Source organism: Lodderomyces elongisporus, chromosome 8 (genome assembly GCF_030384665.1).
Source record: "Lodderomyces elongisporus chromosome 8, complete sequence".
NCBI lineage: Eukaryota > Fungi > Ascomycota > Pichiomycetes > Serinales > Debaryomycetaceae > Lodderomyces > Lodderomyces elongisporus.
The window spans coordinates 467,295-487,724 of NC_083680.1; the positions used below are offsets into that span (position 1 = coordinate 467,295).

The 20,430-nt window shown below is 35.5% G+C and overlaps 8 protein-coding genes across 8 annotated transcripts; 2 read left to right on the plus strand and 6 right to left on the minus strand. All coding sequences in view use genetic code 12, as the record gives it.

Moving 5' to 3' along the window:
* Positions 1-52: 52 nt before the first annotated feature.
* On the minus strand, positions 53-2,173 carry PVL30_005518 (uncharacterized protein; the record flags this gene model as incomplete). Its single annotated transcript, XM_001523921.2, has 1 exon — positions 53-2,173. The coding sequence occupies one exon, from the start codon at positions 2,171-2,173 to the stop codon at positions 53-55; it is 2,121 nt and encodes a 706-aa protein (XP_001523971.2).
* Positions 2,174-4,216: 2,043 nt separating this feature from the next.
* Positions 4,217-5,131, minus strand: GGC1 (Mitochondrial GTP/GDP carrier protein 1; the record flags this gene model as incomplete). Its single annotated transcript, XM_001523922.2, has 1 exon — positions 4,217-5,131. The coding sequence occupies one exon, from the start codon at positions 5,129-5,131 to the stop codon at positions 4,217-4,219; it is 915 nt and encodes a 304-aa protein (XP_001523972.1).
* Positions 5,132-6,191: 1,060 nt separating this feature from the next.
* Positions 6,192-8,015, plus strand: PVL30_005520 (uncharacterized protein; the record flags this gene model as incomplete). The annotated part of the gene is made up of 1 exon (XM_001523923.2): positions 6,192-8,015. The coding sequence occupies one exon, from the start codon at positions 6,192-6,194 to the stop codon at positions 8,013-8,015; it is 1,824 nt and encodes a 607-aa protein (XP_001523973.2).
* Positions 8,016-8,386: 371 nt separating this feature from the next.
* Positions 8,387-9,145, minus strand: ADK1 (Adenylate kinase; the record flags this gene model as incomplete). Its single annotated transcript, XM_001523924.1, has 1 exon — positions 8,387-9,145. The coding sequence occupies one exon, from the start codon at positions 9,143-9,145 to the stop codon at positions 8,387-8,389; it is 759 nt and encodes a 252-aa protein (XP_001523974.1).
* Positions 9,146-10,148: 1,003 nt separating this feature from the next.
* MCY1 (Putative mitochondrial cysteine synthase) lies at positions 10,149-11,336 on the plus strand (the record flags this gene model as incomplete). The annotated part of the gene is made up of 1 exon (XM_001523925.2): positions 10,149-11,336. The coding sequence occupies one exon, from the start codon at positions 10,149-10,151 to the stop codon at positions 11,334-11,336; it is 1,188 nt and encodes a 395-aa protein (XP_001523975.2).
* A 439-nt stretch (positions 11,337-11,775) lies between these two features.
* PEX25 (peroxin) lies at positions 11,776-13,491 on the minus strand (the record flags this gene model as incomplete). Its single annotated transcript, XM_001523926.2, has 1 exon — positions 11,776-13,491. One exon carries the CDS (start codon positions 13,489-13,491, stop codon positions 11,776-11,778), a length of 1,716 nt encoding a protein of 571 aa, XP_001523976.2.
* Positions 13,492-14,896: 1,405 nt separating this feature from the next.
* On the minus strand, positions 14,897-16,657 carry PVL30_005524 (uncharacterized protein; the record flags this gene model as incomplete). The annotated part of the gene is made up of 1 exon (XM_001523927.2): positions 14,897-16,657. The coding sequence occupies one exon, from the start codon at positions 16,655-16,657 to the stop codon at positions 14,897-14,899; it is 1,761 nt and encodes a 586-aa protein (XP_001523977.2).
* A 3,057-nt stretch (positions 16,658-19,714) lies between these two features.
* Positions 19,715-20,188, minus strand: PVL30_005525 (uncharacterized protein; the record flags this gene model as incomplete). Its single annotated transcript, XM_001523928.2, has 1 exon — positions 19,715-20,188. The coding sequence occupies one exon, from the start codon at positions 20,186-20,188 to the stop codon at positions 19,715-19,717; it is 474 nt and encodes a 157-aa protein (XP_001523978.2).
* Positions 20,189-20,430: the final 242 nt, after the last annotated feature.

Here is a 20,430-nt window from a genome sequence, read left to right on the forward strand (position 1 = left end):
AATACTAGGGTGTATTTTATTCATTACATTATTATATACCTACAAACAGTTTTTATTCGTCTGATACTTTGTTGGCTAACTCATTCAATAGCTCATCCAATGTAGACTCAAAAGTCCAGTATCTTGATTTTGCCCCACACTGCCAATACTCATACTCTTGTCGTAATTTGATTGTCATTTGCGCTTCACTTTGTAAGAAACTGTGTAATTTGCTGTACATAACATTAACAAAATCTTCGTCCCCATTAGTTATGTCATTGTTACCACCCTTCAATCCAAAAAAGTGGTGAAACTCTGTATCCTTTTGAAGATGCACCAAAATCTCACTCTCTTGTTCATCGTCAAACATAATTCTTACCGGTGCAAATCTTATTCCATCTTCATCATAAGGTGTAAGAATAAACTGTTTGAATGGTAAAATGCCTAATGTTCTAACTGGTCCTAGCATTGCATTTGAAATGAGTGAACTTGAACTATGATTATCCACATATCGATTTAACTTGTTGATGGATACAAACTGAATAGTTTGTGAAGAATCGAGCCGTACATGTACCGGTGAGATTTCATTATGTGCAAAATGCAGTAAATCTTTATCTAATTGTAATGTCTGCTTGTGTGTCAGTGTCAGTGTCAGTGTTGGTGCCAGTGACAATTGCAGCTGCTGTTTTGCAACTTCATTAGTTTTAAATACGGCGGGCTTCTTGCGCAAAATTGCCATTTCCTCATTGTTCTCGTCATGTTCTTCAATATTCTTATCGATTTCCCCTTTACGTTTTCGATGTACCACCGAGTTTGAGAAATCTTGACTGTTAGCATTGCTGGGATTACTACTACTACTTTCATTATTATTATTATTGTTATTGTTGATGTTATTGATGTTATTGTTGATGTTATTGATGTTATTGTTGTTGTTGCTAATACTATTTTCATTACTTTCAATCTGATCCAGAGATGGAGGAGGAGGAGGAGGAGAAGGAGTATTATTCATTAGTACACCTTGTACGTCCAAATCATCATCTAAATCACTGAAACCCATATCACCATCAACCTCAGGGATCTGACTCTCCACATTGGCGTGACCTTTGGACTCGCCTAAATGCTTCAGTATATTGTGTGTCGGCTTTGGTTCAATTCTCATAAACATACCATTTGCTCTTTTTTCACTTGAATTGTCATTAAATTCAAAACCATTTCTATTATTGTCATTATCTCCGCCATTATAATTGTAACCTTGCTCCAATCTTTGATTCACTGTACCACTATCAAATTCTTTTTCAATCTCCAGTATTTTATTAGAGACATCGACTTTTTTCTTGTCTCCATGTGTCCCAAATTTAACATTTTCTTTTTCAACTTCATCAATTTCACTACCTTCACTCATTCCAGGTATATTTTTTTCTTCTTCAACATCGGAAAATTCCACTTCCATCAAGGCTTGAGTCTCATCCATTGAAACACTTTCCAAGAACCCCGGAAACTGTGAAATGTGTTCGATATCTTGACTCAATGCACCAAACTTGTGGATAAAATCGCGCAATTTGAAAAATTCCACCATTTTATCAAAATCAGCTGATCCTCTAACTTTCAAATATCTATCCAACAAATTAACAAATTCTTGTTCTATCCCACGCATCACTTGAGTAAAATCTTTCCGTTCTGGATTTAAATCTGACCCAGATCCTGATGGTGAATGTGAATGTGAGTGTGAATGTAGTCTTACACGCGAGGGTAATTTTATACTATTACACAATCCATCAATCGCAGTGCCATTCTTCAAACGAAGGTCAAAGTTTAACCTTGCAAACATAGGATCAACACAACCATAGTCCTCGACATCGTTTTTAAATGACTCATATTGTTCGGCGCTCATCTCAACGCTGAAAATAGTGTTTCTATTCCATACAGTCATTGACTGCACAATCTCATTAATCTTTGGTGGTAAAGTTTTTTTTTGAACACACGTTTGATGGTGAGTCTTTGTCAAGTCGGTAATCAAGAGCGAGGCTCCATTTATCTTGCCTTCTTCTTCCTTGTTGGGCCAGCTCTTGACATTAACAATTATGACGGGAATATCCAATGTATATTTTGAAGCTTGTTGCAATCGAAGTGCCTTGGGATGCGGTAGCTGTGATAGCGTATCATGGGTTACGAGTTTTGATCTAAAGGTGCTCATCTATTCTCTTTTTCTTTTGTTGTTGTTTTTCTTTCCTCTTTTTCCCAAATAGAACACATAGATCTGAAAAAACCAAGTGTTGCTGGTTTGTTGGGACATCATAAGAACGACAATGCTTATTCACTTTTGCAATTCTATCATTACTTTTTTGAGGAAAGTAGCGCGTTGCAAATATTTAGGAGACGCGCAAAATGGAATCTTCAAATCTTAAAACCTCAAGGATAGGCTAAACAGGCTTATATATACCAAACTGGAGACGTCTTTATTAATATCACCGTCACCATCACCAGTATAGTTATTTTCCTCGTCTTTAGTTCCGTTAAAATTATTGTAATTGTAAATCAGTAGCTTGGTCATTTATTCTTTGTTTTTTCTTTTTTTTATTTTTACTTTTTAGGAAAACTTCATATAAGTAAAATCAACAGAAATGACTTGTCATACATAATCAAATTCGAGCAATTATAGAAATTAGCAAAAGTTTTTGCACATTATTACTTCAGATTTGGTACATATTTCTTGAACCTGATAAAAGAATTGGCAAATAATTCTTGCATCAAAATGTTCACGCAGCAATGGAATGAATGCACAATTTCGACCAATGTATTCTTGAGAAAGGAACGAGCTTTTTATTTCAAGATAGTGTAAGACAAGCTGTCGAATCTATTGGTAAAAGACATTTTTACCACTTTACAGCGACTATTACGGCCACTTCTACGGCCACATATGTAACTCACTCAATCAGTTTAGATTGTTTTGGGTCTATAATAGTTATAAAAACTTAAATACTCGAAAAAACAAAAATATTAAAAACTAAATTAAACAAATCAAACCAAATCAAACCAAATATATATATTAACACATTAATCTAACGAAATAAAAGTTGAGCTAAAAAACTGTAGAAAAGAAAAAACAAATATGTAGGGCCAGGTTCTAGATAATTCCTTCAACCTCCATCATGTCCAGGTCCATCAAGTCAATTTCTTCGGGAACATCTGTGAAATTGTTGCTCCAATAATTCTGATAATATTGATCAGCATACGCACCACTTCCATTAACAGGTTCAGCTGGTGTACATCGACTAGCTTGTCCAAAAAAGGAACTATCTATATATTGAAGGCTTATTGAAGGATTTCGTGAGTTGTTCACCACAATTTGGACTATATTGATTTTGATTAGATGAATAATCCAAGCTATCTTCATGTTTTTTTTTTTTTGATTCTTGTGATATTTTTCTTTACTGAATCTGACGGCAAATAGAATTAGATACGTCTTAATATATGTTGTAGCAAATGTTGTGGATTTGGTAAATTGTGATGAACAGTTCTTCAATAACTACCATCAACAATGATGATGTATATCAAAGTTTCTTGAACTAAAGTGTAGTTACTGGTGGCACCTTTAAAAATGTATACATATATATAAATATTTATATATACATGAATTCTAAATGCAATAGTATCAAAAGTATATAGTCCAAAAAACTAGTTTTGCCCACGTTTTGTGTGATGGGATCGAGAAACAGGTAAAGAGTGGGGGGAAAGGAGGGGGGAGCAGTTGAAAGAGAACATTTTTCTAAAAAAAGAGAAACAAAATAAATAACGGCTTTTGTTTTTAGTGTTTTTCGGATCTACCTCCCAATTTGGTAATGATACCCGAATATATTGATTCTAACACACGTGATAATTTTCAAAAATAGCACTTACATGTATAATGAGCACTTTTTCATCTACACATTTGCACATCTCTACATCTCTACAATTCTGCAATTCCACATTACTACACATTTCAAAGTTATTGTTTGTCGAATTTCGATATATTCTATTAGCAAATTCTATACTTAAATATATACATGATTTACAGTTCTCTGGTCCCATTCCTAAAAAAAGATTTGTAAATGTTTGAGTGTCCGTATCTTTCTTGTTCCCGCATCACACATACATACATACATACATACATACATGCAAACAAACAAACATTACGAAGAACTTCTTTGTTCCTTTTCCTCTTTCATTGTAACTGCTATTTCACCCCCACATTCATAGTTTATTTACTCAAAAGTTTGTCAAAAGCTGGAATCAATGATTGAGCCATGGCAAATGAAAACACCAACTTAGGTCCTGTGGTCAACAACTTTGGAGTTAAACCCTTAAAAAATGAAGTGATACCTTCATTCTTGAACATATTCTTTAAAATAGTAAATCCTGATTCTGGGTTTTCAAAGTTTCTGTTTTGAATTCTGGTCTTGATGACATCCAATGGCGCACTAACAATCAATGAAGCACTAGCACCAAAAATGGAGGTAATGAAATTTTGAGTCCATGTAGCTTGAGTATAATCTTTCAATCCAAAGATGTACTCTTTGGCGAACGAGTTACCACCAAACAATGCAAATGAACCAGGTGCGTTTCTAGCCATGGTCCATCCCCATCCTCTATATAAGCCAAAACCTTCATCGCTCAAGATCTTGAGGAAGCCTCTACCTCTGAATGACTCAGGGTTTGTTTGACGTTTGATTTTAAGCACATCCAATGGCAAAAGAACAACTTCACCAATACCGATAAGAGAACCAGCAGTGGCACTCATCAAAGCCTTACCGTTCTTAGGTCCAAAGACATTGTCAAAGTCGTTCTTGAAGTTTTTGGTCAAAAATTCGTTGGCAAATGGTTGACCACCATATTTGTAGACTCTTTGCAAGATCTTGTAACAAGCAGCGTAACCCAAACCTGGAAACAAGGTGAATAATCTCTTTCCCAAAGGCTCTAAAGCAGCGTCTCTGAAAATAACTTGATTCAATTGAGTTAAAGAAGTAACCTTAGTGTGGTTGGACATCAATCTCTTGGAGATGGTGTCGACTGGATGGAAAACACCAATCTCCGCAATACCGGCAGTGGCTGAACCAAGGACTCTGGCAAGACCAGTAGTCTTTTTATCGGAAGTCGAATGAGCTGTTGGTGACATTGCTAAAAACTTTTCTTTTATTTTTTTTGGTTTTGATTTGATTTGAGTTTCTCTTCTGATATCTACGAATCCCTTGTAGTCTAAGATTTGCTTACCAACTATATGCCTATATATCAGTGTGTCGGTGTGTCGATGTTAGATTTTTGTCCGTGATACGAGTGGATGTAGGTGGGTGTATCAATGTGTTTGTGTGGATGTGGATGTAGGTGTAGGTGTTAGTTTAGGTGTAAGTCTGTGAGTGTAAGTCTGTGTGTGTGTATGGAAAACGAAAGAGAAAAAAATTTTTTGTGTTAAAGAATCTCACCCTTTGGACCGTGGAAATGAATCATCGCGCTTAGCCGTTTCTAAGGCGAAGAGATTACCAAATATGGGATCAAACAATCGAGTAAAATGAGTGGGCGTTTGCAATTTTGACTCCTCAAATCTATAGCTTTACAAATATTTATTGCCAATAGAAGCTAGTGCTTTGATAAATTTGCATCAAAAAAAAAAAAAATCAAATACAATAAAGGTCAAGTTCTTCTTCCTATACATAGAATCGATTCTTGGTTGTCCCTAATCAAAGCCTATAAAAGGACAGAAAGTTGTGGATAAACCAAAAAATAAAAAAAATAATACAAAAAACAATATAAAAAGAAAGGGAAAGAAAAGAAAAAGAACAAGAAAAAAAAGGGAACAGCTATAAAGTAGTTGAATATAGGAACAAATCTTACAATAATGTGTGCATAAAGATTCAGCTTTGCTGGTTGAAAGTAATAGACATTAGATTATGTAAATACGAATTTTTTTGAGTGTCGCACTTTATCAAAGTTGAAAACTGGTGCGGCGACACATTGCTGCGCGACAGTGTTTTAGTGGATATATTATTCAAGCCAAAATTTAACTTGATGCTGAGGAAAAGCCTTTCAGCTTGGTTCCGGATTTGGATTTGGATTTGGATTTGGATTTGGAACTGGACATTGACCATACTTCAACATTTGTTTTGACATTGGTATATATTTAACCAATTAGTTTTAAATAGCATCACATCTTTCAAAATTTTTTTTTTACCAGCAGCATCATGACGGATGTTCTTACGGAGTATAAGAGAAGGCTCTCTGAACTAACATTCAATTCACAACCTATCATTACTGAGCTAACTCAAAAAGCGAAACTGCATCTCGAACTTGCTGATCAGATTATGGACTTGATCACGGAACGTATCCATAATACTATACCGGAACAAAAACTATTTGCATTATATGTGCTCGATGACATATGCAAAGTTGTTGGTAATCCATACAACATATTGATTGGCGACGAAATTTACGATATATTCATCCATGTTTTCCAAATGAATAATGATGTAATTAGAGAAAAAATGGTTCGATTGTTTAATACTTGGAAAGTGAGCACATTGCGAAATACCAAGATTTTGATATTTCCCAAAGATCAGTTAAACAAGATTGATCAATTTTTGAAAAAGGCAGGATACCCAAAGAAGAGAGCGATTGATAACACAAATCTGCAGTTGCAGCAGCAGCAACAACAACAACAACAACAACAAAAGCAGCAGCAGCAGCAACAACAATTTACTGTTCCTGTAGTGGGTCTTCCGCCAAAACCTGGGGTTTCTATCCAACAGTCTCTCATCAATGACATTGACCAGTTAATTCCAGTATTTGAAAGACAAATATCGAACGGTGGCCATAATGACCCAAAGCTTCCTGATAGATTAAAGGCTTTGAATAGATTGAAAATACTCTTGGGCTCAAAAGAAATGAAACCAGCAGAGTTGGAAGCAATAAAATCTCATATCGTCAATATTCAAATACAAACGAGTCAAGCGCAAGCGCAAGCACAATTACAGGCACAATCTCAATCTCAAACACCAACGCCAGTACCAGTCACTCCTGCAACAACTCCACAACCCAAAATAAATCCTGCAATAAGATTATTCCAAGAATTGATTTTTTCAGGATTGGTAGCAAAAGATCAGGAACCTATACCTGGGTCTAAACCAGTATACACATTGATGTTTCCCGAGGTCAAGTACTCAGCTAAACAGTCACCTTTAGGAGAAAATGATAACTTAGAAGATATATTACTTCAAAGCAGCTCTATACAACGTTCTGAGTATGAAAAACTAAAATTTGTAGAATTAATGAGTGTAATGAAGAAAACGTCTACTTTTTCTACCACTACTAATACTAATAATATCAACAATATTAACAATAATAACAACAACAACAACAACATCAGTGGTACAGGTGACTTGCAACATTTCATCAATTCAAACAAACCTACATCTAATTTAACTAGTTTGCTTTACGGCGCCAAGCCTTCAAAGTGCTCCATATGTGGCAAAAGATTCACTGTTGATGTTGATGGAACCACAAAGAAAAGATTACACCTCGATTGGCATTTCAGAATGAATAAAAAGCAAAGTGTCAAAGGAGGCAACATTCAATCGAGAAATTGGTTCCTAGACGATTACGATTGGGTACAGTTTGACGAAGATAGCTTATCTGAATATGCGTCAGTTAACAACAGCAACGGTAATAACAAGAATAACAATAGCAATAGCGACATCGGTTTCAATTCCAATAAGAGCGGTATATCAGGGCCACAACTGGCGTCAAATGGCGCCGCAGGTTCTTTTCAGAGTAGTACATACGTTGTTGTTCCACCAAATGATACAAATATGAACAATAGGTGTCTCATTTGTAGAGAGCAAGTGAGGGCTAAGTACAATGACGAGATTGGTGAGTGGGTATGGAATGAATGTATTAGACAACCGGGAGAGAAGAATGGTAGGAGGATTGTTCATGTGAGTTGCTATAATGATCGCAAAAGGGCAGCCGATGCTGATTTGAATGCCAATGTGAAACGGGAGAAATATTGATTTGCGAAAGAGCACTCTAATTGTTTACATTTAATTTGAAGCTGGAAAGTAAGAAGCAAAGAATGAAATCAATACATATATATATATATATATATATAAACGGAATAAAGACAAGGAGATAGGATGCAAAGAAACATTCGGAAAGAAAAAAAAGAGAAAAGCCAAAAGCCAAAAGATAAAAGAGAAAAGAGAAAAACAAAAGCAAAGAAAAGAAAAGCAAAGAAAAGCCAAATAGAACATATACGCCGACTAGAAAGATCCGGCAAAATAACAAGCTCGATGTTAAGGGGCTTCCCTGTTCATAAATACATAATGTTTTTACTTAGTCGATATGTAGTAATCTATTGTTCTGTGCAGCACTCATTGGAAATTTACTGACCCAAACATTTCAAGATATCTTTCCAAACTTTAGCAGGCTTTTGGGAGGCATCAATACCTTGCCAAATACCGGTCTTTTTGTAGTATTCAACAATTGGTTCGGTTTGTGCGTGGTAAGTTACCAATCTCTTCTTCAAAGCAGCTTCATTGTCATCGGATCTTTGCACCAATGGTTCACCAGTGATGTCATCGGTCATCTCTTTCTTTGGAGGTGAAAAGATCTTGTGATATGATCTACCAGAAGCTGGGTGGACCAATCTTCCGGTGATTCTATCAACTAATAACTCATCGTCAATCTTCAATTCAATGGCGTTTTCCAATGGAGTCTTTCTGTCTTTCAACATAGAGTCCAATTTTTCAGCTTGGGGAATAGTTCTTGGGAAACCGTCCAAAATAAAACCCTTTTTACAATCTTGGTTGGTTTCCAACTCTTGTTTGATCATACCAATCATAATTTCATCATTGACCAATCCACCTTGATCCATAATCTTTTTGGCTTCAAGACCTAAAGGAGTACCTTGCTTAACTTGGGAACGCAACATGTCACCAGTAGCCAAATGACAAGCACAGAACTTATCCTTCAAGTCGGTGGATTGGGTACCTTTACCAGAACCCGGAGCTCCAATCAACACCAATCTCAATTGTTTGGCGAAATCTGGTTGGGAAGATGGGAGAACACCAACTTTTTTCTCCAATTGTTGGATTCTCTCGTGGAGCTTGTGTACGGTATCTTTCAATTCTTCAACTGACATTTTTTTTGTTAAATTTTATTTTGTAAAAAGACTTGGTAAGTAATTACAAAAATGGCTAAGTTTAAATGTAAGAGGAGGTGATAAAAAGAGGTTTTTTTTTTATATTCGAGGTAGAAATATCACGAATAGACTTTTTCAAAATTGATTTCCTGTGGGGAGGATTCGAGATTCATTCACCCGGAGCGAGTGAAAAAAAAAGGAAGAAAAAGAAAAAAAGAAAAAAAAAGGCATATTGAATTTTCAGCTTGTTCTTCTCTTTTGTGTCATGTTGGCTTTTTTTTCTTCTGTCTCTTTATTTTTTTTTTTTTTATTTTTTTTTTGCAATCTTTCATCTTATTGGTCCCAAAAGTTACCTATAATAAATTGAATAGATTGTGTAGAAAGTATATTGAACACCGAGATCCTTTTGTCCAATTTTATATAGTTTTCATGATGAGGGTTGTTTAGCCAGTCTAGTAGAAAAGAAGTTATTACTTTGGTATTGCCAAAAAACTTTTTAACTTATTTCTAATTACTATTTGAATTGAAGAAAATAAAATTAATAGAAAGGATAGTGTTTGTATATACTTCGAGTCTCAAGGTTGATGTTCTAAAAACTTAGAGGATAAAACAAACGAGTATTAAGTATACAGTTTGAGATGACCAACTAGCTGTATCGTGGCAGTCAATGAATTATGGAAAATTAAGGAACTTGCAAAATAAGCTGCTTCTTTCTGATTTTTTTTTTATCCTTTTCTTTTCTTTGTTACTCTAGGCCATTTTTTAACCATTTTTTAACCATTTTTTGACCTTCCTTTCCTCCGATCTTCTCTATCAAACTCTATTTGGTAGCGACGGCATCTTCCTTCTCTTCCCCTCCCCTCCCCCACCTCATTTACACTATCCTTCACATACCTTGTAATCATAAACTATGAATCTCTAAGCTAATCATCGCCCTTAGTTGTTGTTTTCTATTTTTTTCTATTTTTTTTTCTTTTTTTTTTTTGTTTTTGCAACCATCATCATGGGCTTGAGATCAACTTTGTCCACAACAGCATACGTTCTTTCATTTCTCATTCTTTGCAATGAAGTAAATAAAGCATACAAAAAACTATCACAACAAGAGAAAAAACTTACACCATTACCACCGAAATCGCGTGGTATCGAATCACGAATAGGCAACACGCCATTAATAGAGATCAAATCGCTCCTGCGCAAAACAGGTTGTAAAATATATGCTAAATTGGAACTTTCCAATCCTGCGGGTAGTTCCAAAGACCGTGTCGCATTAGCTATTATCCGGGCTGCTGAAACTCAGGGATTAATTCGCCCATACCATGGTGATGTCATCTTTGAAGGTACCTCAGGCTCCACTGGAATTAGTTTTGCCGTATTGTGCAATGCTTTGGGCTATACGGCGCATATATGTCTACCCGATGACACATCGCCTGAAAAATTACTACTTTTAGAATCATTGGGCGCGGAGGTTGAGAAGGTGAAACCAGCAAGTATCATTGATCCCAATCAATATGTCAATGCGGCAAAGCGAGGCGCAGAAGCAATCAATAATGACCCAAATGACCCGAGAAGAGCCATTTTTGCTAACCAGTTTGAAAATGATTTCAACTGGAGGATTCATTACACTACAACTGGGCCAGAAATTTTAAAACAATTCTCGGATGATGAGAAGGGAGTCGATGTTTTTATAAGCGGTAGTGGTACTGGTGGAACCATTGCCGGTGTAGGAAGAGCATTAAAGGAATACAATGAGGATACCAAAATTATATTGGCCGACCCGCAAGGAAGTGGACTTGCTAATAGAATCAATTACGGAGTATTGTATGATTCAGTGGAGAAAGAAGGGACTAGAAGAAGGCATCAAGTTGACACTTTGGTGGAAGGAATCGGACTTAACAGATTAACATGGAATTTCTCCAAAGCTATTCCATATATAGATGAAGCTGTTAAAGTTACTGACGAACAAGCGTTAAAGATGGCAAGGTATATTTGTTTAAATGATGGACTATTTTGGGGTAGTTCATCAGCAATCAATTGTGTTGCTGCTGTTCAAACAGCATTGAAGTATGGACCAGGACAAACTATAGTTTTAGTTGCATGCGATTCCGGCGAGCGACATATGTCAAAATTTCATGCAGCTGCAATAAAACATGGTTTGTGTGAACTAGAGGATATTATCCAAGATACGGATTGATTACATTGCCTTCTCTTGAGTATATACCAAATGTTAACGGAACAGGAAAAGGGAAGAAAGTAGAGGAGGAGGTGGTGGAGGAGGGGAAGGAGGAAGAAGTTGAGAGAAAATGATACGAAAGGCAAGGAAAAAAAGGGGAAAAACCAAGCAAGTTTAAGGATATGTTCTTCTAAAAAGTATACCATTGTTGATGGTTGTAGTGAGAGAATCAATAAGTAGGATCTTTTCAACTTAGTTTATTCATCTGTTTTTCCACCCACACATTTACTTTATCTAATTTTTTCGATAGCTCTTGAACTTGTCAAAAGGATATATAGGACTTCCTCCAAAACTGCTTTTGCTTTTGCTTTTGCCTTTGCCTTTGCCTTTGCCTTTGCCTTAATTCTTTTTAATCCTTCATTAAATAAAATACTAAACATATTGTATTATTCATTCTCTATTAACTTTCTTCTTCATCCATAATTAGTTTTCTTTTGGTCTCCCTATACAACTTAATACTGCTCAAGACACTAGCGGTAATACCCATCCAAATCTGCCATGTTTGAAATGGTAATTTCAACTTAAATACAGTGTACGTGTTGAATCCCAAATCAGCCAAGTTTTTGTATATATCGATCCATGTGTTGTGAATCTTAAACAGTAAATCCTCCAACTGTTTTTGTTCTTCTATAGACAATTTGGGTTTCAGCTCATCATCACCATTGTTTGCACCAGAATTTGTATTCTTGAACATGTTGAGAAAATTAGCCCCGCCATTACCCTGGTGCATGTTTCCATTGCTGAATTGCTTAGCCATTGCCTTAGCTTTGGCCTTGACATGAATTTGTATTTGTAAATTGATCCTTTCTTCTGAAAGTTTGCCCAATTTTTCATATGCATTGTAGAGAGCAATCCAAGTTTCCAGATACCATGCATATGACTCGTGTCTACTCACTATTGATTTGTACCACGGATTTGTAAGAACATTTAGCTTGTATAGTAAGATGGATTCGTCATTGATTCCATAGTAAAGCGAGGCCACTTGAGATAACGTACTTCGACTAAACAATTGCTTATTAATGGTTTTTGAATGAACATTTTCTTGCACTTTCTTCACTAGATCATGGATTCGGAAAGGCGTCTTACCGAACCGGAGAAATTGACGATACATGCTAAGACCATTAATCATTCCCGCAACTCGCAATTTGAAAATGGAGCAGACCAATATAACAATTATTCTAAAGAAATCTTGTGGATGTTTTAGAAAATTTTTGAATAGGTCAAGCTGCTTTGATGCATCGTTATATCTTAAATTGATTTGTTTGATGTTGACTTTCTCATCGGATAAATAGTTTTGCGTTTGGTTTGCGTGATGCACAAGTAATCGTAATGTGTACTGTCCGACTTTGGCAAATTTGTCCTTGCCAACAATATCGTTGAGCATAAGCCAAAATATTTTCCATTCACTAGGAGAGTTTTTTGCTTTCTCCTTGGAAGAAGTGTGGGTCATAGGAGTCGCTGATGTCATTATCGAGGCTGCATCGCTCTGCTGTTCCATCTTATCGGCCTTTTCCTCAATTGATAACGAATAGCTTTGATTGTTCAAGTTTGTTCTAAACTTGAGCGGTGTTTCTACTTTCGAAGTTGTCATAGTCGCACTCATGTTTTTATTTTTAAATTTTTGTTGTTTACTTGGTGTATCAGGTTCTTGTTCTTCCTGTTCTTCCTGTTCGTCTTCTTCGTCTTCTTCGACCCACTCGGAACTAAACGAGGGGTATGGCTGAGTGTATAACTTTGAGGAAGGGTGTAATGGGGATCTTCGAAATTTGTATTGCTGATGAAGATGTTGTTGCTGTTGAAGATGTTGCTGCTGCTGATGTTGTTGCTGTTGTTGTTGCTGGTGTATCGATGACAAAGTGTTGATGTGACTTCGTTGAGGTTGCGTATGTAGTATCACCGGTGATACTAGTGATGGCGATGACAAAGTTGTCTTTGTATTATTTTGTAAAAGTTCCAATTGTGATGGCTCTCCAGTAACACCTGGTACTTGTTGTTGTTGTTGTTGTTGTTTTTGCTGCTGCTGATGCTGTTGCTGCTGGGAATAAGTATAAGTTCGATGGTTTGGGTCTGAATTTATAAAATGATCAGATGAAGAAATGGTTTCAATGTCGTTCATCCTTTTATATCCAAAAGAAAAAAAAAAGAAACAAAAAAAGAAAAAAAGAAAAAAGAAAGAGAATGTAGGCTTGATTTTGGGTCAGAAGAAATTGGTTTGTTGTTGTATATTTTATATTGTGCTACTGTTTCACGTACTGTTATTGTTAGTGTTACTATAACTATAACTGTAGCAGGGTTTCTTTTCTGTATACCCCTCCTCCCCTCAGAGTTTTAGATCCGTTTGTTCATGGGTTACAAAATTACATCAACACTTTTTTTTATTTTAATTTTTAATTTTATTAATTTTTTCTTTTTTTTTTTTTCAAGTATTCACAAAAGATTTCTTCTGCCGAGCTCTTGCTTGCAAACCGTTTCTAAAATACAATTTCTTTTCTTTTCTTTTTTTTTGATACTAATCAAGGTTTAAGAGAGCTGGTAAGAGAGGGATGACGTAGGACACTCTAGCAATGTAGCATTGAGTACCATACATTCAAATCCAAATTCAAATAACGATGGTTTCAATTTTTTTTGTATTTGTTTTCTCTTATTTGGTTGCACTTTAAAAATGCTACTTTTTGTTAGAGTTACGGTAGCCAAAAAAAAAAGACAAAAAGACAAAAAGAGTTATTCCAATTTCCTCAAACTTTCCTTCCTTGACGGCCCATTTACATTGCTCCTCCCCCACGTTGGACGTTTAGCGTTCTTCCCCCGCCCCCCCCCCCCCCCCCCGCCACACGTCTACGCCTCTACCTTCCCGCGTACAACAAATTTCCGACCCCCCCTCCCCACACCATTACATATTCTTCAACTCATATTCCAACTTCAACTGTTATCTAATAGAAATAACTCTAATGAAAAGTTTACTCTACACAATGAAAAAGTGTCAGAAACAAATCAAAAAGAAATTAAAAATTAAAACTAGGAACAAACGAATTTGCAAAATAAATTTTTTCTATTCTTATGTGACATTACCATAGACTGCGATTGGTTGCACCCATGTTACATTTTACGAAAAAATTTACATCAAAACAACGTTGCCAACCCAAACCCCAAAATACTTCATCTTGTTCAGTACATCAACGCCCCTCTAAACCTAATATAAAGCTATCTCTTGTTTTTGTTTTTGTTTTAGTTTTAGTTTTTGTTTTTGTATTCCTTTTTTTGCTTTCTCTCCGTCTTTCTTTCTGCAAATGCTACACTATGACAAAGTAAAATATGTCAAATCACTACGTTCACAATCTGCAATATATTTATATATATGTGTGTGTTGGTGAGAATAAATAAATACTTGAATTAATTAAAGTAAAATATAGTAAAATAAATAGAAAAAACAGATAAAGAGAAACAAAAAGAAAAAAAATCAAACAACAGCTAATCCAAACAATTATAAATATTCTTAATCATAATCTCATCTAAATCATCATTCATCCCTTGTGTTCATCCTCTCTTCCGTATGCTGGTCCCATCATAAATGCACCAACGCTTCCCAAGTATCCTTCGTGTCTCAAGAAATAACTTTGCATCTCTCCACCAGACCAAAAATTGACTGCATAACTTAATGTGTGTATAGTTTGCAAATGGCCACTAATATATGAACCACCAAAATATATCCTCTTTAAACCAAAACGCAAAGCATGCAAATATGCAATTTGTCCGATATTATTACTTATGGAGAATAAAAGGGAACGAGCTATATCTTCTTGGTTGAATTGGGCCAACTTTTCTGCTGGAGATAACCTCTTCTCGATGGAATTACTTGCACCATCGTTATCGCCATTCCCGCTACCAAATCGTAATTTCTTAAACACTTTGGCAAACGAAGAAGCAATGTGCGTTGCTTTAAGACCAATCTTGTTGTAGTTTGTTCCGTAGATATCACCAACTAGTAAATCGATATTTTCATTATTACCGCGCTGTGCCATCTCAAGCATCTCGTTATAATCCTTGGCATCAGTAAGAAGCAGCAACAATCCCCATAAAGTACCACCACCCAAGGAACTACCCCCAATACGTTCAAACCCCAATGGACCAGGTTTAGTAACTTTAATCATTGAAACACCACTACCAATATTGACAAGGAGATAAGGGTATATTTCAGTTTCAGTTTGAATAGGTTGGAATTTGGTTTGTGCTTCATTCAAGTCATAAATGAATATTTCTTGTGGGATTTTCGTGATAAGCCAATCCAAGCCCTTGATGAGGCACTCCATTTCGTCTTTTTTAATGATTTGCATTGGCAACTTTTTCTTTTTAAATGTCTTGGTCATGAGATTGTAAAACTTGTGTGCACCACCACCAGTGGCCATTATATATGTGATTGGCGATTTCCTAGTTTCTTTTGAGATCGATTTGGTAATCAACTGGATGATAAATTTCATCACTTCGCTTTTGAAATTTTCAGTTTGGAAATCTCGGAAATGCAACTTCCCGCCTCCAGAGATAGGTCCAGCACCAGAAGCACCAGAAGCTCCAGAATCGTTGGTGTTTGCACTATTCTTGTTTGATCTTCTGGATTTGCTAAAATAAATCAACTTTGTCAATGTTCCACCAATATCGACTGAAATATGGATAATCTCATCATTATGCTGTGGTAAATTGATATTGTTTTTTGTAATCACGCCTCCTGAAGTGCTATTTCCTCCCTCGTATTCCCCGTATTCCTCTCCATCTGCGTCTCCCTGGGTATCTCCCTCCTCTTCCAAGTCTGAAGATGTATTGGACAGAGAAGCAGAAGGTGTTTGCGATGGTGAGTTTGAACTGTAGATGTAATCGGCAGAAGACATCTCTTCTTCGTTATCCAAGTCTACGTCATCCACCAATATCGAGCTTCGTAACAAATTGTCATTGGCGATAAATGCACCACTGCAGTCGATTCTTATTGTTCCGGGATCAGCCAACTCCAAGTTTATATCTTCGTGCGATACACTAAGACGATGTCGCCTTGTACTGGTGGTTGTGAAATTGTTGTTGTTGCTGGTGATGGTTGACAAATGTGTTGAGCTGTTGTTGGCAGTGTTGACGGCTGTTGTAGTGACTGATGTTGTGGTCGAAGTAGATGTATTAGTTGTTGAAGAAATCGATGTGTTATATAAATTTACATTATTATCCTGGGGTTGTAGTGGTAGTTTGGTGTTTATTGTGGAATATGAGTGGATAATTGTTGGTGAATCCTGTGACAGCAGCATCTAGTATACTCGAATGGAATACAAAGTGTATAGTGTGAAATGAATATGTCTTTATATATATCTATATGTATATATAGATATAAGTATGCAAGAATGGGGAAAAGAATTGAAATAAATAATTAGCCTCCTAAGCCTTGATGCCAAAGGTGTAGTTGGTGGTTATAGTAGTAACAAAAGAAGTGGTAAATGTTGTCGTTGCTAATATTGATAAATGCTAGGATGTGCCCAAATGAATGTGATGATACGATACCAAAGTTTTGATTGAAAAAAGCTCTGTGTCTGATACGTGAAAGATGAGAGAACGCAGTAAAAATGATGACAAAAAAGTTTGGGGTCAAAAAGTTAATAAAAAAGAAGAATCAAAAAATTGGTTGGAGAGATTCTAAAATATAATTCTGGTGATACTTGAATTGAACTTGACTTTGATATTTGTTTTTAATCAATGGAGAGATGGTGAGTTTACGTGCGGGTTGGGGTTGAAAAATAATTTTTAGTAAAAAAAATAAAATAAAATAAAAAATTATTTTTGTTGGCGGCGGTAATTTGAATTTGAATTTGAATTTGGATATTTTTTTTTTTGTTGGTTAAATATTTTGCACAGTACTTGGGTTGTATTGTTTGTCCCTCGGACACGGAACAAATCTACACTACACTGAATCTAGTATGCATATATATATAAGAAATATACAGTAGAGGAGATAAATGAAGTACGGAGAAAGGAGAGACAAAGAAGATACAAGGAGAAAAAGAATACCTGGAAAAAGTTAAAGAGTGGTGATAACTTTTTCACAATCTCCGTCCTAAGATATGAGAAATTTAATCTAGTTTTGGGCAAAGATAAGGAATTAGTGTCATTCGTCCAAGTACGTATTACTTATTAATCATCATCCTTCGTGATCATCGTACCCTCTTCTCTCTCTCTCTCTTTCTCTCTTCCTCTCCACCCCCCCTCTCTCCCCCTCCAACAAAAAAAAAAAAAAAAAAAAAATTGTAATGCAATCAATCATAATATCGTACAGATTGTTACATCCTCCACTTGGTAGCATTCACACCCGCAGCCCCGTTCTCCCGCTTTCCTCACAAAAGGAAAAGGAGGAAAAAAAAAGAAAAAAGGAAACAAAACAGGCAAAAAAAAAAGAGTTTTTAGGCTTTTGAGCACTCACCAAATCTCCGACATGGTAGCATTAGCATTAGTGAAGCTTCAAAAGTTTACCCCTATTATAACCCACCTTATTCTTCTATATATATATATATATATATATTTATATATACATGGTTATTATTATTACTACTCTTACTACTGTTTTTAAAGACCAATTGTATGGGTGAATAGAAAAAAGTCACTCCGATAAAAAAGAGAGAAAAAAGCAGCAGCATGTAAACCCATTTGGGTGGTGCTGAAATTGCTCGACACCATTAGTTTCTTCATCGCTTATAATTTTAGTATATTATTGGCTATTCTTTTATTTCTATTCAAGTGCATCATTTTGTACTATTCAAAAAGGTTAAGCCAACAAAAAAGGAAGAATAGATGGAAAAGATGAAATAATTGGACAAGGGATGGGGAAGGAGGGAGAAGAAGAACCAAAAAAGAATTAAAAAGAGTGGAAATGTATGATTGGAAACTAATCAAAAGAAGACAAATATTTTACCAAACGCTTTTAGGTAGGATACAAATCACGTGACTGAAATTATTGTAGTCTCTCTTCCTCGTCTAGTCTGAAGAGTATATAAATTGCAGTAGAGTTCGAAAAAAAAGGAGAAAGAAAAAACTAAAAAAAAAACAAATAAAGAGTTTTGAAAACCAAGACATGTGACACGACGTTGAAGGTGTCATTACCAAACGTTTTAACTATAAATACAGCGTTTATTTATTTATTTATTTAGGCTAATTCAACGTTTTGCTGGAGACCAACAGCCGAGGAAAACTGGGACGCTTTGAATCCCTAAAATTTAAGAGATTTTATTACTCAGCCTCAAGCAGAAGTAATGAGAAAAGAAAATAATAAAATAAAGAGATAAAAAAAACAGATAGTATCTTGTTCCCAACATTTTTTGAATTTTTACTCAAACTTGTTCTTGTTATCTTTCAGTTGTATATTGTAGAGTTATAAATCTATAGAATTGTATCCATTAGTCTTTATATTATATGTATATCTATTAGATAAATTAAATAGAAAACTTGTAATATCAACTTTGAAAACTAACAGACAAAAAAAAAAAAAATAGCATTTTTTAAAGGGGAGACACGATCAAACCACAAAAGTCTAGGTAAGCTCTTCTTGTTATTCTTGTTCAAGTAGCCCATTCCATGAAAGGGTAGAATTTTACTCTAATGTCTCCACACTTTCTTACAATCACACAATTCATATATATATATATACATACATATATATATATATATATTATTTTTAATACAACCTAAAAGACAAAAAATAAACACATAAACTTCTAATTTTGTATACTCTAAAGATTCATCAACTTTTATTTAAAAAACAATTTTTTTTGATTTCATTTTTATTTCGCAACTGCAACAAAAACTGATTTTTGGGGAGGGGGGGGGGGGGGAGGTTGGGGGAGGAAGTAGGAAAGGAAAGGCTAAATTCGATCTTTAGACTGCACGTATATTCACATATACATGCATTATATTCAAACTAGACCAAACTAAAGTGAATTGAAGATAAGTGAACTGAACTGAACTGAACTGAAATTTAATTGAAACAATTATAAAAAGAAAATAGTTTGAGTTTTTTTGGGGGGTGAAGGAAAAAAACCTGGGTATAAAAAAACACACATACAAATATATATATAATAGAATTGAAGAATTTAAAAAAAAAAAGAAACAAAGAAAAAACCACCAGGGAGAAAAGAACAGCAATGATAAGAAAATAAAAAAAATAGAAACTTCTTCTCCTTTTTTTCCCTGACTGACCAGCAGTCTTGAAAGAAGTTTATTCTTTTCCATTTCCTCTTGCCTTTTCCTTTTCTTGACTTTTTGCGGAGTTGCTGCTTTGTTGCTGCTTTGTTGCTGCTTTGTTGTTGCTTTGTTGCTGCTCGCTAGATATCCCACGCAATGCTTTCTTTATCGATAACATTCAAGATCCTATTGGCTAATAACTCATCAAAATCCAAGTCGCATGCTGTTTGTTTGTTCAAAATTAAATCATGAAATTCTTCTTGAGAGCTGATGGAGCTGTTTTTTGTGTGATTTATTGAGCTTGGTGTTGACGTTGACATTGACATTGACATTTTGTTGCTTTTGCCATTACTTTTAAAGTCGTCGACATCGGGCAAGGGAGGAATAACTGCTTCTTCCAATCGGAATTGTTCATCAACTGGGGAAATGACTGTTGATAAAGGTGCATGTGTTTTGGCAAAACTAAATTGGATGTCAGAAAAATCAGGGAAATGAGGCATATCTGGAAAGTCCAATGGTGATTTTAGAGAAGTAGTTGTATATTTTCGTTGTGTTTGTGGCTCTGATGATGTAGATAATGAGAGTGGTAAGGATAATGATTTTGATCTGTGCATTGAAAATAAGCTCGAAGGGGTTGATGAGGGTACTGAAGTTGTTGACGATGATGATACAGATCTAGGTGTAGTTGGTGTTGTACTTGTATTGTCTAATGTCAGTTGATGATTGGTGTGGGTAGTGGTGGTGTAAGTGGTGGTGTAAGTGGTGGTGTAGGTGGTGGAGTTGAATTGGGAGTATTGGTGCATTTCAGGTGTGCTTGTTGCTGATGTTGCTCTACGATTTGCAGGCAACGAAAGCG